The 16,766-nt window shown below is 36.1% G+C and overlaps 1 protein-coding gene across 2 annotated transcripts in view; it reads right to left on the bottom strand.

The window, feature by feature from the left end:
• RELN (reelin) overlaps window positions 1-16,766 on the bottom strand; it is a 526,658-nt gene that overhangs the window by 251,814 nt on the left and 258,078 nt on the right. For both annotated transcript variants that reach the window (XM_049893075.1, XM_049893076.1), the window contains exon 7: window positions 5,489-5,585. In XM_049893075.1, coding sequence (XP_049749032.1) covers window positions 5,489-5,585 — 97 coding nt within the window. The remainder of the gene's footprint in view (window positions 1-5,488; window positions 5,586-16,766) is intronic.

Genomic DNA, 16,766 nt, shown 5'->3' with positions numbered 1-16,766 from the left:
TATTTTAGCAACAGCAGCAAAAATTATTGGTATTAAAGGAAATTCTCTATTTAACTTAAATCCTTTATTACCATAAATTATCTGCTGAAACACCACTGGCCCACCATGCTCTATAACTGTCTCCTGCCCGTTCCTCCCTACCCAGAGTCAGAGAAAATTCACTGTTATGGATTGAACTGTGTCCCCCCAAAATATGTGTTGTAAATCCTAACCCCTGTACTTGTGGATGTAATCCCATTTGGGAATAGGGTTTTCTTTATTATGTTAATGAACCATATCAGTATAGGATGTGTTTTAAAACTAATCACTTTTGAGATATAAAAAAAGCAGATTAAGACCCAAAGAAGCAAGCAGAGATGGAGGAAGATAGATGCCAAGCCACATGAAGATCGCCAAGGTACTGAGGAATAGAAGCTAAAAAGAGACAAGGCCCTTCCTCCAGAGTCAACAGAAAGGCAAAGCCTTCCCCTAGAGCTGGTGCCTTGAAATCGAACTTCTAGCTTCTTAAACTACAAGCAAATAATTTCTATTTGTTAAGCTACCCACTTATGGTATTTCTGTTATAGCAGCACTGGACGTTTTATCTTCATTCTCCACTAAGACATGCACCAAGACAATTTTCTTCAAATAACTAAGATATTATAACTCAAGATTCCTCTAGAAATCTGTTTTCCTTTGAGCTTTCAGAGTAAGCTCAACTATTTGTCCTTCTGGGTTTCATCTTAAAATCCAAAGAAGTACAATGCTAAGAGAGAAATTAGAATTTTTTTTTTACATAAATTGAATGAATGTTTTTCCCTTTGGTTTTATGCAAATGAATAGATTCATAAGATGAATTATGAAACACTCCTGGATATGTTTTTTTTTTAAACAATAGTATAAGTAAAAAGCACCATGGTTATTGTTACTATTAGTACATTAAGTATACTAAAGAGTCTTAGGCACTTATCCTGGTGTTATAATAAATGGTGCTTGTGTCACTTGCTTAATAAAGCTCCACAGCCGTGACCTCGACTAGCAAACAGCAAGGTGCATGAAATATTGCTGGCTTTCAAATTACACGTGCTAACCGAGGGTGACCTTAGACTTTGATTAGTCATTGATTCTCATTTGTCTCTCTACCAGGGAGGCTAAGGAGTGGTAGAATGACTGACTTTCATTTCTTTTCCTTTTCCCGTTGAGTTTATTAGTGAAATTGTCAGCTACAAAGACGAACAGGAAAATAAAGAGAAAAAATACAAGAAGCAGGGCCTATAAAAACTTGTCGTTAAGTGCTGTCAAGTTGGTTTCAACTCATAGTGACCCTATGAGTTTGGTACAACGGAATGAAACACAGCGACCCTATGAGTTCCCTACAACAGAATGAACAGAACTGTGCCATCCTCGTAAAACTACACACCTATATTTACAATTGGGTATTATAAATTATTTATTAATCTTGAGTTCAAATATGCAGTTTTAGACTGTGAAGTCTTTTGATCTGATGTTCTGAAAACCAAAGGACCTCTTAAAGGGCTTTTGACAAATTATCAAGCCACTATGAAGGTTTTTTTTTTTTTTTTTTTTATGAAGGATTGACAGATATTTTTTTTTCTATGAAATCTCAGTGCTCTTAAATTCCCAAATAAACTCCAAACTATGGAACATAAGCATGGTAACTGAGAGAATCTGAAAACCTTTCTGTGGGCTGAGAGCTGTAGGACAGGGGAACGGGTTTCTCCTCCACGTCACTTTTCTTTCTCTTCCATTCTGCACCTCTTCCCTGAATATTTTTACAGGGTTTGATCCTGTTTTAGTCTAAATTTACACTTTTAGCTAAAATGCATTTGTAGTATGTGAGAATGATATAGTAAATTATTTCTTTTAAAAAACATAATTTCATTTTAAGTTCTCAGAGAGCATATTTTCTCTTGGGTAAATTAATTTCTCTTTATCTTCATTTTATACTAGCAAAATTGAAGCAAGTTCAGTGCCACCATCTGAAATATGGGGACTTCACCGGATTGAATACAACGGGTAAGGGCTGATTAAGACAATGGCAGAGAAAACACAAACATGTGTGTCATGGATTGAATTATGTCCACCAGAAAATGTGTGTATCAATTTGGCTGGGCCATGATTCCCGGTATTGTGTGATTTTCCTGTATGTGATAAATCCTGCCTCTATGATGTTAATGAGGGAGGATGGGCGGCAGTTGTGTAGTGAAGCAGCACTCAGTCTACAAGATTGGATTGTGTCTTGAGGCAATCTCTCGAGATATAAAAGAGAGACGCAAGCAGAGGGAGAGGGGGATCACATACCTCCGAGAAAGCAGTGCCAGGAGCAGAGCGAGTCCTGTGGACCTGGGGTCCCTGCGCGGAAAAGCTCCTAGTCTGGGGGCTGATGAGAAGGCTGACAGAGAGTGAAAGCCTTCCCCTGGAGCTGACGCCCTGAATTTGGGCTTTTAGCTTACTTAACTGTGAGGAAATAAACTTCTCTTTGTTAAAGCTATCCACTCGTGGTATTTCTGTTACAGCAGCACTAGGTGACTAAGACAACGCGTATGCCCATGTCACAGCAGGTGCTGCCTCTCACTGAGTTGGGTTTTTACTGAAGTGAAATGGCTACATATTCTCAAAAGGGGAGATGTACTTTTTGGCGATTTAATAGATTAAACCTTAGCCTCCTAAGGTTCGTTGCCTGTGGTTCTTTGTTTTACAAATTCGATAAGAATTACATTTACGAAGGCATTTTTTTTTTAAAGGAAGTTTTCAGGGCTAATAACTTTCATCAGTTTTCACCCAAAACAGTTTTGACTGGGCTCAGTTCTGAAGTACCATGCAACTATTTGAATTTTAATAAAGATGACAGTATGTTAACTGACTTTTCATTCAATTTTTCTGGTGTCTGTAAACACAAAACAATATCTATTTTAGCTTTTGGAGCATAAATATGGAATAAAAATTACTCAAAATTAGAAAAAGTTGCTAATAAGTAAAATGTGGATGTCATCTCCATTGCTGTCAATATATTTCCATTCCATCCCCTTTGACTCTATGACACAAATTCATCTTAGGGAAATACGTACGATGGGAATATAAATCTGCATAGGTGTTCTTTTTCTCAGTAATGATAATTACGTTCAACATATTCTTTTTTAGTTGAAATGCCAATCTCGCATCAATTATATAATATAATTAAAACCTAGATCATTAGGTTTATCAACTCAAATGCAAGATAAACTGGAATATAGTGGAACAACAATCACCCATTTGATATATGGATCAAATAAACCAGACGTTTCAGCTCTTATGTTATCATAATTTGAATTTTGGCACTATGTTCTTAGATTAAAAAAAAAAAATTCCTGCTGATTAATAAAAACAAAAAAGAATTTGCTAAGTATTTCCAGAAATAGTACTGAATGGGGAACCTTCTAAAAAAGGCATTAATGCTAAGCTCAATTAACTTCAGTAAAAATTTTTATTTTGTTTTAAGGTTTCTAGATAATAAATTCAGTCATGGTACATTATTTTAAACATACTAGCAAATCTTTTTTTAAAGAAGAACTTAACTTCCTTCACATTTGTCTGCGGTAATAACGCCTTCTGAGACTTGAATTATGAGCACCTATTATTTTAATTTGCACCCAATTAATTCTGTTTGTGTTCCAAATTCAACTAAAAACTTCAATTCATCAATGTTCTGAAGCTCATATCTTTAATAAATTAAATGTATCTATTGCCATGAAAGGGGTATTCAAGGAGCATAAAAATAAGAACCATGTTACAAAAATTAATTGGCTTTCACATTTTGATAACTAAATTTTCTTTTAATTGTCTACCAAGTTTTTTTCCCCTCTACTATGGAAACTAGTCTTTTGACAATTTTTAAAGTTAATTATTTTGAAACACAGTGTGTGATTTATAGAGGTAAAAAATACGACCTGTTATTAAAAGTCCCATGATATAGAGGATGTGGGAGCATAAAGGAAAAACAAAAAGTATTGAAACCCAAATTGAAAAGGAGAAAAGTAAAACATAAGACACATTGTAAAAAGAGTATTAGGGCAAAGGAACTGAGCCAGAATAATAAAACAATTGTTTTTATATCTTTTTTTAAGAATGTGAAATGAGTGTAGTCTTCATGTCAGCAAGAAGTACCAAGTACCAACAAAGGCTCATTAGCCACATGCTGATGGTGAGTGGTTTCATAGTTGTTAATTTAGACTACTCATGTTTCATTTTGCATATAACTCAAGAACTTACCATTGGTAAGGAAAGGCTAATCAGTTTACATTAAAGGAAAGTAACCTGTTCCTGAATAATTTGGCATAAACCAAAGTTTGTTGTTGTTGTTTAAATCTGGCTTATTTAGTGTGTTCTTTCGCTTTTACTATTTTTTTAATCCACCAAAGTTCCTCTGTAGTTGGGAACCCGAGTTTTAAAACAATGTGACAAAATTGCTCATCTAACAGTTTTGGCTTGCAAGGAGAAAATAAGGACAATTTTAAGAGCAATGCTTTATAGATGAACTTAAGAAGCCATAAATTGCTTAGACATGGTACACACATATAATACATGTGCATATATATATATATATAAGTTTCAGGGTGGCACAGTTAAACACTCAGCTACTAAGTGAAAGGTTGGCAGTTCAAATCCATCCAGAGGTGCCTTGGAAGAAAGGCCTGATGATCTACTTCTAAAAAAAACCCTACGGAGTGCAGTTTTACTCTAAAATACATGGAGTCAGAACTGACTTTATGACAGCTGGTTGGTTGGTTGGTGCATGTATGTTAAATATATCATGTCATACCTATATTTTAAAAAAGCATCTATTCATAGAGATGTGCTATATTTAATGAGATTCATTGATGCTGACAATTTTATTACTACAATTTTTACTTTTTATGTTAAATATATTATATTTATGTATCAACTAAGTATATCAATTTTAGTTTTTCTTCAAACAATTGACATATGGCAGCACTAATCTATAACTTTGAAGTCAGAACTCCTGAGAAAGAAAAATAACTTTTACTTTTCCCCCATGGTGACTGAGATTAAGACAAGAGTTTGCCGTTACCTTCATATAGGTAAATATGTATATTAAAGCAGAATCCAGGAAAATGTCCGGTAATTTTTATATTACTGTTTTTTTACTTTTTTGAAGAGAATTATTTTCATTCAATGTATTTCTTTTCTTGTGGTAAATATGTATGCATCAAAACATTTGCCATTTCAACAATCTGCACAAGTACAGCTTAGTGACATTAATTATGTTCATTGTGTTTTGAAAAGAGATGATAAAATCACCTCTCCTAGTTTTGAGATATTTCTAATAGGACTTATAATATAAATTATACTTCAAAATTTATCTGAACTGAAAAAGAACAGAGAACTTTGTGTCGGCAAAAACAAAACCAAAAAACAACTCCGTAAATGCTATGTATTTGGGATGATGTACACACATAATTTTTTTTTTACACACATAGCATAGACTTACCAGTTCTCTGGGACCATATGGCTCACAGAAGGTGACAGCGTTGCCATGCATAATTGCCCCACACTGTTCTCCAGTCTCACAGTTGTTACATTCAACCCTGCGGGAACACAGAACACATTCCCAGTCTGAGAAGATAGTATATAGCACAAGACGGTTTATTGCTCAGATAACAAAAGAGATAACAGTTATTGTTATTCAGCTCAAAACAACATTTCGAAGGTGATAACGGAGACTTGAAACCAGAAAGAACTGAATTTAAATTCCAGTCCTTGCACTTAATGGCTGTGTTAGGCAAGTTACTTAACATCCCAGAGTTTCTCACCTGTAAAATGAGGATAATAATACCGATGCAATCTCATTTACCTTTTAGAGGATTAAATGAGAAAGTGCTTATAAAATACATAGTACAGAACCAGTCTCATAGTAAAAAAAAAAAAACCGCACTGCTCTCGAGTCGATTCCAACTCATAGCGGCTCTATAGGACAGAGTAGAACTGCCCCATAGAGTTTCCAAGGAGCAACTGGCGGATTCAAACTGCCGACCTCTTGGTTAACAGCTGTAGCACTTAACCACTACGCCACCAGGGTTTCCAGTAAGATAAAAAAAAAAACCAAACCCAGTGCCATTGAGATGATTCCGACTCATAGCGACCCTACAGGACAGAGTAGAACTGCCCCGTAGAGTTTCCAAGGAGTGCCTGGCGGACTTGAACTGCCCTCCCTTTGGTTAGCAGCCCTAGCACTTAACCACTATGCCACCAGGGTTTCAGGGTTTCCAGTAGGCACCTAATAATGGCAGGTGTTATTATTACCAACAATTACATAGAACATATACTGTGTCCAATGAAAAGATGTCTGTAAATATTAAAAGATAAGCAAATTAATATCTATTTACATAATGAACAAAAATAAAAAATCCTTTGCAAATTTTAAACTTTTTTTTAGTTATGGTCAGGGTAAATGTTTAGAAGAGCCATCCTCAAATAAATTTGTGTCTATACATTCTTCTATGCTAAAAATAATTGAATCAGATTTTATTTAATCCACACACTAATATACACAATAATTAATATTCACAAATAATAATGCAAGCACATTTTGGATACCGGCTTATTTACATTAATCTTGCAAGTAATTTTATTAGTTACTTCACTATATTACTGCAAAAGGGAGTGGTTAAAAAACCTAAGGACAGCATCTCAAAAAGGAATTTATTCATGTCTTTATCTAGTAGAAGTTGAAGCTATTCATATCCTAGATTTGACTTTGCATAGTTACAGTAACATTTACAATGCTCTGCATCAGTGACATTTCAACCCACAGTCATTACATACCTAACATGTAGAAAGAAAGATCTATGTTTCCCCTGTCTGAACCTCAAACCACTTGAGAGCTCTATTTCATGCGGAAAGAACATTTTCAGAGACTTTCACATTCCAGGTGCCAAACATTGTGGAAAGGGCACTATGCCCTTGGTTTCATTATGCCCTTTCAGCTGTTTGCTGATTTCAGAGAGAGAGGGAGTAGGAACTCCTACCCTAGTAAGAAGACGACGAAACTGTGAAAAGAGACCAGGTAGCCCATAAAGCCAAGAGGCAGAAGCACAACAAGTAAGTAACAACTAGGCAAATACACCTTAGTCCTGCATATGTGTACAAGTACCTGTGTACTACATGGAATAAGTGATTGGCATTATTTTAATCTTTTGAGCTGTGTTCTCACACAAGAATTTTTTTATGTGAAATTAATGATGTCGGTATCTCAAAAGATCATACATCTTAGTAAAACCAAAACCAAACCTGTTGCCATCGAATTGATCTGACTCATAGCGACCCTACAGACAGAGTAGAACTGCCTCATAGGGTTTTCAAGGAGGCTGGTGGATTCAAACTGACGACCTTTCGGTTAGCAGCTGGGCTCTTAACCATTGCACCACCAAGAGATTTGAATTTTCTCTTGATTACTGTGAAGCAAGATTCTAATAAGTCCTTGACATTAGACTAGACATAGCAGTAGCTTCATGAGGGCAACAAACTTGTCTCTCACTCGCCATTTTATCCCCAGCATGCTGTATTTCATAAATACTTGTTGAATGAATGAATATAAGACAACTTCATAAATTTAACTATTGTTAAGGTCTGAGGGCTAAAGCACTTAGATAGTGCCTTGCACATAGTAAGCATGAAACAAATGTTAGCTGTTATTATTTATACCATTTTTACTGTTGATTTTTCATGGACTTCTACCATTTTCAACTGCTTCAGAACTGGTATATGAAAATTCGTTTTCCCCACAGAGAACCTAATACATGAACTTTTTGTATTGTTTTTCTAAAGCATACATGTAATTTCTTCCCCAAGGAGTATGGCTGGAATAAAAGTACAGAGAAATAACACAGAAATTATAATGAGCTTCTTACTTTAGTGAAAGATAAGGATTATTTGTCTTCTAAGTCATTACGAGATGACTTGAGAAAAATATCAACTTGGACAGAGAAAAAATTAAAAATACTCAAACCTCACAATGGCTATCTGCCATTTGCCTCTAGTGTATCTAAGCTAAAGGCCTCATTGTTGCTGTCAAGTTTGAGGCCTGCTGTTTGAATTCCCACAGCAAGCATTCTATCTATAAATATAAATTAGCAGTTCCCAAATCAACTGTATATCAGAAAATTAATATCTATATGAAATACAGATATTATATTCCCTCCCCCCCTCCATAGATTTTATTCAGGTGGAGCCTGGATATATGTATACTGTTTAAAGGTGATTCTGATATAGATGGCCTGTTGTTGCTGTTGTGTACCACTAAGTTGATTCCGAGGAGACAAAGTAGAACTGCCCCATAGGCTTTACCAGGCTATACTCCTTATGGGAGCAGACCATCAGGTCTTTTCTCCCAGAGAGCCGCTGCTGAGTTTGAACCACCAACCTTATAATTAGCAGTCGAGTGCTTAACTGTTGCACCACCAGAGCTCTTTATAGATGGTCTAGAGACTGGTATTAGAAAACCACTGAATAGATGATAGATGTTTGATATGTTTGGAGAACCACTTCTATTTTGTGGAATAACAGGAGATAAAAAAAAAAACAATAAACATAAGAAAAAAGGAAACAGATACAGCTCTTCTCTCCATCTGGCTCAACAACTCCTCTAGACTTTCCTCTTCCTTATAATGCTTTATAGCTCCAGAAATTTAAAATTAAATGTATAAAAGTACTGATATTTTGTTAGAGAAACTTAGAGATGTATAATTATCAGACATGACCCACTGGGTTGCTACTTGGAGGTACAATGGCTTTACCAAGGATTGATGGGTCAAATCCCTTAGCTTCCTGCCAAAGTCTTTTAAATGTCCTTTGCTTGAATTCTTCACAGTCCGACTGGGTTTGTCAACATAATTTGTTTTAATTTACCCTGAATGCCCATCCCTCTGGGTGGTCAAATCCGACCTTCTCTTAGCTGTCAGTGGAGTTATTTTTTCATTCATCATTCATTAATTCATTCTTGTACTTAACAAACTTGTTTTGAGGACCTACAGGCACTGTGGTAAGCTTTAGTGGTACATGAGCAAATAAAATACTGTCGTTTTCCTCAAAGAGTTTATATTGCAGACAGAAAGGTAGAGAAGTAAATACACAGTGACAATACAATGTATCAATCTAATGATAGCTATTTATTGCATTCTGTTATATGCCACATACTCTAAAACCCATTTAAATCTCTCAACTTCTCTGTAAGATAGTTATCAGTACCTCATTTTACTAATAAGAAAATTAAGCTTCAGAGAATTTAAGCAATTTGCTCAAGGTCACACAGCTCCCAAGTTGACAGGGTTGCAATTTGGACCCACAGCTTGCTAACTCTAAAATCTATGATATTTTCCAGGCTCCTTTTTCCTTATAACAGGAGTATGCACCAGTTGTGATGGTACCTGTCTCAGACTGGGGAAATAAGGAATACCTGCCAAAGGACATGGTCCCAGAACTGGTCTTGAATGAGAAATAGGGTTACTCAAGCAAGGAAGAAAGGTGAGAGTGTTGTAGAGCTTAGAAAACACAGAGATTATAACGTAAGAACAGTGTTGGTACAGTGGTTCAGTATGGCTGAAATCATGCTAGCCCCTAAAGAAGGGTGGCAAAAGATGGGGCTGGAAGGTGAGGACCAGGTCATAAAAGGCCTCTTGTGCCATCTAGCAAGTGATAGGTACTATGCTAGGAACAATGCCTCAATTTATTCATACAAAATCCCCTGCTCCTATTTTTATTCCCATTTAGAGGACGCTAACACTGAGATATAAAGAAATCAAATTACCGTCCAAGGTTACACAGCTAGTAAGTTATAGAGCTGGAATTCAAATTCAGGTTATTCTGTTTCCAAAGTCATGATAAAAATTCAACTTTCAGAAAAAATTATTCTAGCAAATGATGGATTGGAGCTAGAAAAGATCGGGTGCTATTGATGTAATTCAAGTTAGATATAAAAGTGCCTTAAAATAAGATGGGCATGGAGATACTCTAGGGTATCACTGTTCAACAGAAATATGTCACATGCGTAATTCTCAATTTTCTAATGCTACATTAAAAAAGAAGAAGGAACAGGTGAAATTAACTTTAATAAAAAAAAAATTTTCTAATGCTACATTAAAAAAGGAACAGGTGAAATTAACTTTAATAATATATTTTATTTAACCTTATATATTTGAATTAGTATCTTTTCACATGTAATTAATATAAAAAATTATTAATGACATAGTTTACAGTCTTTTTTTCATACTAATCTCAAATCTTAGGGTACATTTTATACTCACAGCACACCTTAATTCAGACTAGACACATTTCAAGGACTCAATAGCTATATGTGACTAGTGGCTACCATACTTGGTAGCCCAACTCTAGAGAATTACAGGACTTGGAAACTAATTCCTTTCTGGATATGCTGACAATTGGAGATGAGCAGCTGGCACTGATGACGTATCTTAAGTTCAGGGAAAGGAGATTGGGACTGCCATTACAGTTTAGGATCTGTTTGAAATGGCGGGAGTGAATATCATTAGAGTGAGTAAGCTATCAAAAGTGAGAAGAGGTTCGAACATAGATTCCTGGATTGTTTCTTAGTCTGGGTTCTGGAAAGCTCCGACCAGCACCATGACCCTTTGCTATGTATCAATTCAAGCCTTTCTCCATTTACTTTTCCATCATTATTGGCAATGGGGTTCATTTCTATTTATGTTCTTAAACAACCCGTGCTGTCCATCAAGGTGACTTTCCTGATCTTAATATTTTTTTCTATCCATTAGTTAAGCATCTACAACCACATACATGAATGTCATTATCATAAAAGAAAGGAGAAATTATAATTTCAGGATGAACACGATATCCTGGTGGAGACCAGACAGTACAAACATCAACTGGTGGTCATGGCTTTCCAGAATAAAATAGTGACCCATGTCAGGAAGACGAGTGGTGAATTCAGAAAACCTACATATATAAATAAACATCCAAGTCCCAAGGAAAGTCATTCCTGGATCACTCCAGAATTTAAAACAATGCCTAAGTGCCTAAGTGCTCTCTCAGTCCTATCCTCCTCCCTTTCTCAGAAACCCTCTGTGTCTAACAATTTAACTGGGGTGAGTGAAGTTAGGGCCTTAAACCCAAAGGGTGTTCACTGTTAAGGCTGCTTGTGTTATGAAATCCTACTCGTCCCATATGGGAAAGTTCTATAAGTTCCTAGGAACGAGGCCTCAATTTACTGGATGCCGAGTGGATCAATTTTCTTCAGGCTCAGAACAACAACAACAACAAAATGCTGCTGCTTGTTCCTGACATTTAAATGTGTGGCCTTACACCTGCATTTCTCCTGCTTCCTTATCCTCTTATGAAAATGATGGGCTTTGTAAAGTCAGGTAACATATTTTTTAGAGGTTTGTGGGAAGAAGGAAGTTTTAAATGATCCCAGTTAAAGAGACTTCTGTTTTTCAATTTAATAAGAAATATGACTTCCCAAGCTAAGGATTAGAAATGAATTGCTTCTCTGGTAGTAAAAGTAATACTGAATGTTTCTCAAATCTGATTTATTTTTCCAGTATGAAAAACAGAACTTAAAAATCTGACAAATACCATGATGCATTATGTGAACTGCCCACCTCAAAAAATATTCTGACATGAACAGTATGATTAAAAGGCATTTTAAGGGAAATACTTGCTATTCTCCAAGACCATGCACACCATGACCATCCTGAATTTATTAAAATGCCGCTGAGTTTCATTACCCCCTCAATTTACAAATGATGAAACAGGACCGTAATTCAGGTTCCCTGACTTCTTGTCAATATTCTTCCCACTCCGCCCTAATGCAGCCACTAGGAGTAAAGAACTCCAATTCTATTTTTTTTAAAAAAGGAAAAAGTACATTTTAAAGGGTATTTGTCATCATTTTTACTGTCAAAGTTTATTTTGAAAACCTACAGTGACTTCCTTAAAAGTTACTTTTCCATTTATAGGATAAAAGGATTTTGTTTTTGCTAATGAAAATGTACAAAATAAAATGTTAAGAGTGAATTCATTGGACTAAAGTACATAACAACCTAATTCAATATTCCTTTGGCTGTGCATCCTTAGATAATCCCTCACTTTCTATTTTGTATATACACTACTTTTTTTTTTAACTAACAAAAACATAAAAGCATCAGTAAATGTAACGACAGGTACTTGCTGACCAAGAAAAATAGGGTCAAACCATGAACATAAAAGAAAAAGAAATGCTTTGGCTTTATACTGAGGTTTTGTTTTTCATTATAATGAGCTCCTTGGCCATTCTGAAGCTTGTTAGTTTGGTATCAGTTCTATATCTTTTTTTTTTTTTTTATTATGTAGGTGGCTGTTTTGCCTCTGGACACAGAATTATATTTGATGTGCATTTGAGCTGTACAGAGTACACTTCTGTAAGCATAATTATGTTTTTGATCCTAATTTTAAAATTATTTGGCATGAAAATATGCCAAAGCCCTATTCGGTAGGCACAGAGAAATCTAAAGTGAGATGTTGCTGGAGCCTGGAGCCCCCACATTCTGCAGTGACTCACACAAGGCTGTCAGGATGCAAGACAGTGGAGGAGGATTAATGAGGAAATTGAGCTTCTATGCACAACTGGAGATTTATGAATGGCTAGTGGTGACATCATCCCGATAACAATAAATAAATAATTGAAATATTATTTTCTCAAAAGCAGTCTAATGACATAGCTCATTCTTCTTTTTAGATCAGAGTAAATCACTCAGCCTGTAGTCAGGCACGTTGCTGAAACAGGTTAATCACCTGGAAACTCTTCGACAATCAGTTATCATCAAATTCTCATTTGAGATACATGCCATTTGTCCCCAGGACCAAGGCCATCGTATTATCTACCCATAATTTATTGCCTCTGAAGAGGCCAGTGTCTGAGGCTCAGCCCCAGAAGAAGCAATCTGGCATTCTATGAGCCAGAATTGTCTATTCACCAGCATTTCTAAAGGAAGATACTAAAATCATTTTAACAATACTCTTTTCTGATTATAAAAGGTAATAGATGTATTGTAAAATGTTCTTTAACATTGAAATAAGGAAATAAAAATCTCTTCTAATTTCCTGACCCAAAGATAATATGTCTCTGTAGCCAGGCACAGATGACACCCTGACAAAATCTGACCTGTGAGTTTGCAAGGTGAGGCCAGATCAGGGACTGGAGAATCCACCACTGTGACTGGAACCCTGCAGGAAAGGTGGCTGGCTGCTGGGAAGTCAGCTGACTTCTGGAGACAGTGGAGTTCTAGTCAAACCTCAACAACCAAAACAATCAACTTCTCACCATGTTTTATAATGAAGAGACTATGTTTTACTTAAAAAAAAAAAAAAAATACGGCATGATTATTACAAGCAATTTACACGATCATTTTCACAAAAGGTAAGAAGCAGCTTTAAAAAAATAAAAAGTAAATTTCAAAAGTCTTACTTTCTTTGTACATGTGGGATATATTTTAGAAAAATGGTAAGAAAAGTTCAGAATATCACTCTCAACTATGTCAGGCCTTTTTTCTAATCCCTAACACACGCTTTAAACGTGAACATGACAAACTCCATTTATAGCTCATTCTTTCTCATTACTTCTCACTCAGGAAGGTAAGAGAACTCTTATTTCACTAAGGAGTTTAAAAATTTGATCTCTTCTTTGTTAACAGGCACAAAGACAAATATTATTTGAGTTAAAAATAAAAACCTAACCCAAACCCACTGCCGTCGAGTCGATTCCGACTCATAGCAACCCTATAGGACAGAGTAGAACTACCCCATAGAGTTTCCAAGGAGCACCTGGTGGACTTGAACTGCTGACCCTTTGGTTAGCAGCCGTAGCATGTAACCACTACGCCACCAGGGTTTCCTGAGTTAAAAACAGCCCCTTTAAAATCCTACTACTACGCATGATATTCTGACCTCCCACTATGGTGAATTCCACTACATGCTGCTTGGAGAAATGTTTTCCTACTTGTTTCAAATGTACCTAACTTTAATTCCATTGAATGAGCTCTTGTTTATGTCATCTGAAACAGAGATTAAAGAAGGAAATAAGAAGCCTCCAGATTCTATTTTATTAGTGGGACACCTCCTTTCGATTGTAGATGAAGCTTTTCTCCAATGCAACTATACGGTGGAAAGGAAAGGGGAAGACGGCTAGAAAGGAAGGTTAGAGGAGAGGGTTATAATACGAGAAAAAGAAGTTATTATGAAAAGAGAAAAGGGAGAGAGACAGTGAGAAGAAGTGAGGAACTCAAGAGGAAGTGAGAAAAAAGGTAGAGACAGCTGCATATAAGATCAGAATATTGGACCATTAAACCCCCAATATGTAATCATAATGCCACAATGCAAAGAAGGAATGTTATTTTAGACATTCTGGCAAGGGTAGGTCATCAGAGAAAACATTTATTTTGCCTAACTTTTCTCACCTATTCACAATCTCTTGTAGTCATCTGCTTTTGGAAAAAAAAAAAAAGTAAGATTTATGTTACATTGCTTAAGTGTGTTAGGTCACATGTCTTCTAAGTGACTATCATTACAAAAAGTTCCTTGGAAATCTTCAGCAGTGGTGTGGACCTTCTGGTGGCCATGGTCAGTGCTGCCCCTTTGCATAGCACTGTTTCCCAGGCTCACTGGCCACAGGCCACTGGCCGTGAAGCCAAGTGGATATACTTTTTTCCAATTTCTTTCTCGGTGACATTGTTCATCACTCTTACTTCTTTTTTGATTATCTGGAAACTCCATTTACATTCTGATTCTCGCATTTGACTAGTGAATGGTGGAGTCCTCCCTATTTTGTTGTTGTAAGGGGCTCCAAGATACTAAACCAAAAAAAAAACCAAACCCAGTGCCGTCAAGATACTAATGACCTACAAATTGGTTTGACTGCTTGCTTGACTTCTTTTGTCATATAGGCTAAGCTATTAATCACTAAATGTTGCTCCAGTTAGATCATTTAAAAAAAAAAAAAAAAACCTATTGATGCCAAGTCGATTCCAACTCGTGGCGACCCTATGGGACAGGGTAGAACTGCCCATAGGGTTTCCAAGGAGCGGCTGGTGGATTCGAACTGCTGACCTCTGGTTAGCAACTGTAACTCTTAACCACCCACCACCAAATATGAAATAGTGAGGTTTTAGGGCTGGTGTGATCTCCAGTTAGGCCATCCCACTCCCACTGCCATCCCATACCAACCCTAAAATCTCACTATTTTATATTCTTTTTTCGGACTTCTTTTTCCTTAAAAGAAATGGAGTTTAGTAAGCCAAACCACCTACGTTTCTGCTCCATTTCAGACGAATTGCTTTAATAAATCAGTAATAGAGAATATCGGAGGCAGTGGAGTCTGATCTCTTATTTCTCTGGTCTTGTAAATTGATCTTTTACATATAGAAATGGAAATGTTCTAGTTTTTTTTTCCTTGATTCAAGCAATCCCATGTAATGCCAGCCATGGGTTTCATTTCCTTAGCTATAAATCGTGAGGCTTTCTGTGTCATAAACCAGTTGATGGAGGTCTTCATGTTTCATAGATCTGAGACAACTTCATCTGTGTCTTTCTTCCTTATGTCTCATGTCCCTTTTGACATCATGACTCACTCAACTAAGGTGCGTCTTCTGAGGAGTCACTCTTGTCATTGCTGCTCTCTGCTGAATCGGGCATCTCTGCTATTACTATTGTTCTATCATTGTGCCGGAGGGGAAGCATCTGTTGTCATCTATTGCCATTTTTCATCATGTTTTCTAACAGTCCCACATTTCCCACTAGAACATCAGAGCATGGTGCTAAAACAGCTTCAAATGTCTTCTGTGATCCTCAGAAAACATGCATTAAAGCGGTAATCTGTTCAAGCAAAACAAAGGTTTCTCCTTGGCTTTGTAATTGCTTGGAGGATAAAGATACTTCTTAAGAAAACTCAGTAATTTTTAAGAACTCACTCACTTTTTAGTTATTTTAACTCTGTCTCTTTCTGAATTCTTTTAACACCAAGTGATGAATCAAAGACATCTTCTATTTCTTATTATTTTCTCACTGCTTTTCTTATTATTGTTGAATTTTTTTTATCGAGGTGTAATTTAGACACAGGGAAATATACAGCTCTCAAATGACAGTCTTTTTTTTTTTCAGGTACATCATGATGTAACCTAGACCCTCTCAAGATATATAACATGCCCCTCACCCCAGAAAGCTCCCTGATGCCCCTTCCAAGTCAATCATCCATCCCTGAAAAAACCATTGATCTGATTTCCATCACTTTAGATAATTTTGCCTATTCTACATTTCATATAAGTGGAAGCATACACTATGAACATTTTGAAACTGGTTTCTTTCATCTGACATACTATTTTAGAGATTCATCCAGGTTGCTGTGACAATCAGTAATTCATTTCTTTTTATTGCTGAGTAGTATTCCATTGTAGACCATATGATTGTCCAATTCAAAATGGTCAATATGAATCCATTTCAGATCACTAATGCCTAGGATATTGATGTTTTTGTGTTTCATTTCATTTTTGATCATTTCCAATTTTGAATTGGACAATCATATGGGCTACTATGCTGGGAATGAAATAAATTGAAGAGGAATGGTGTTGCATTCATCAATAAAAGGAACATTTCTAGTTCTATCCTGAAGTACAATGCTGTCAGTGATAGGATAATACCCATATACCTACAAGGAAGACCAGTTAATACAACTATTATTCAAATTTACCCACCAACCACTAAAG

The sequence above is a fragment of the Elephas maximus genome, chromosome 8 (genome assembly GCF_024166365.1).
Source record: "Elephas maximus indicus isolate mEleMax1 chromosome 8, mEleMax1 primary haplotype, whole genome shotgun sequence".
NCBI lineage: Eukaryota > Metazoa > Chordata > Mammalia > Proboscidea > Elephantidae > Elephas > Elephas maximus.
The sequence above is the reverse complement of the archived record's forward strand: the minus strand, read 5'-3'. Positions and strand labels throughout refer to the sequence as shown.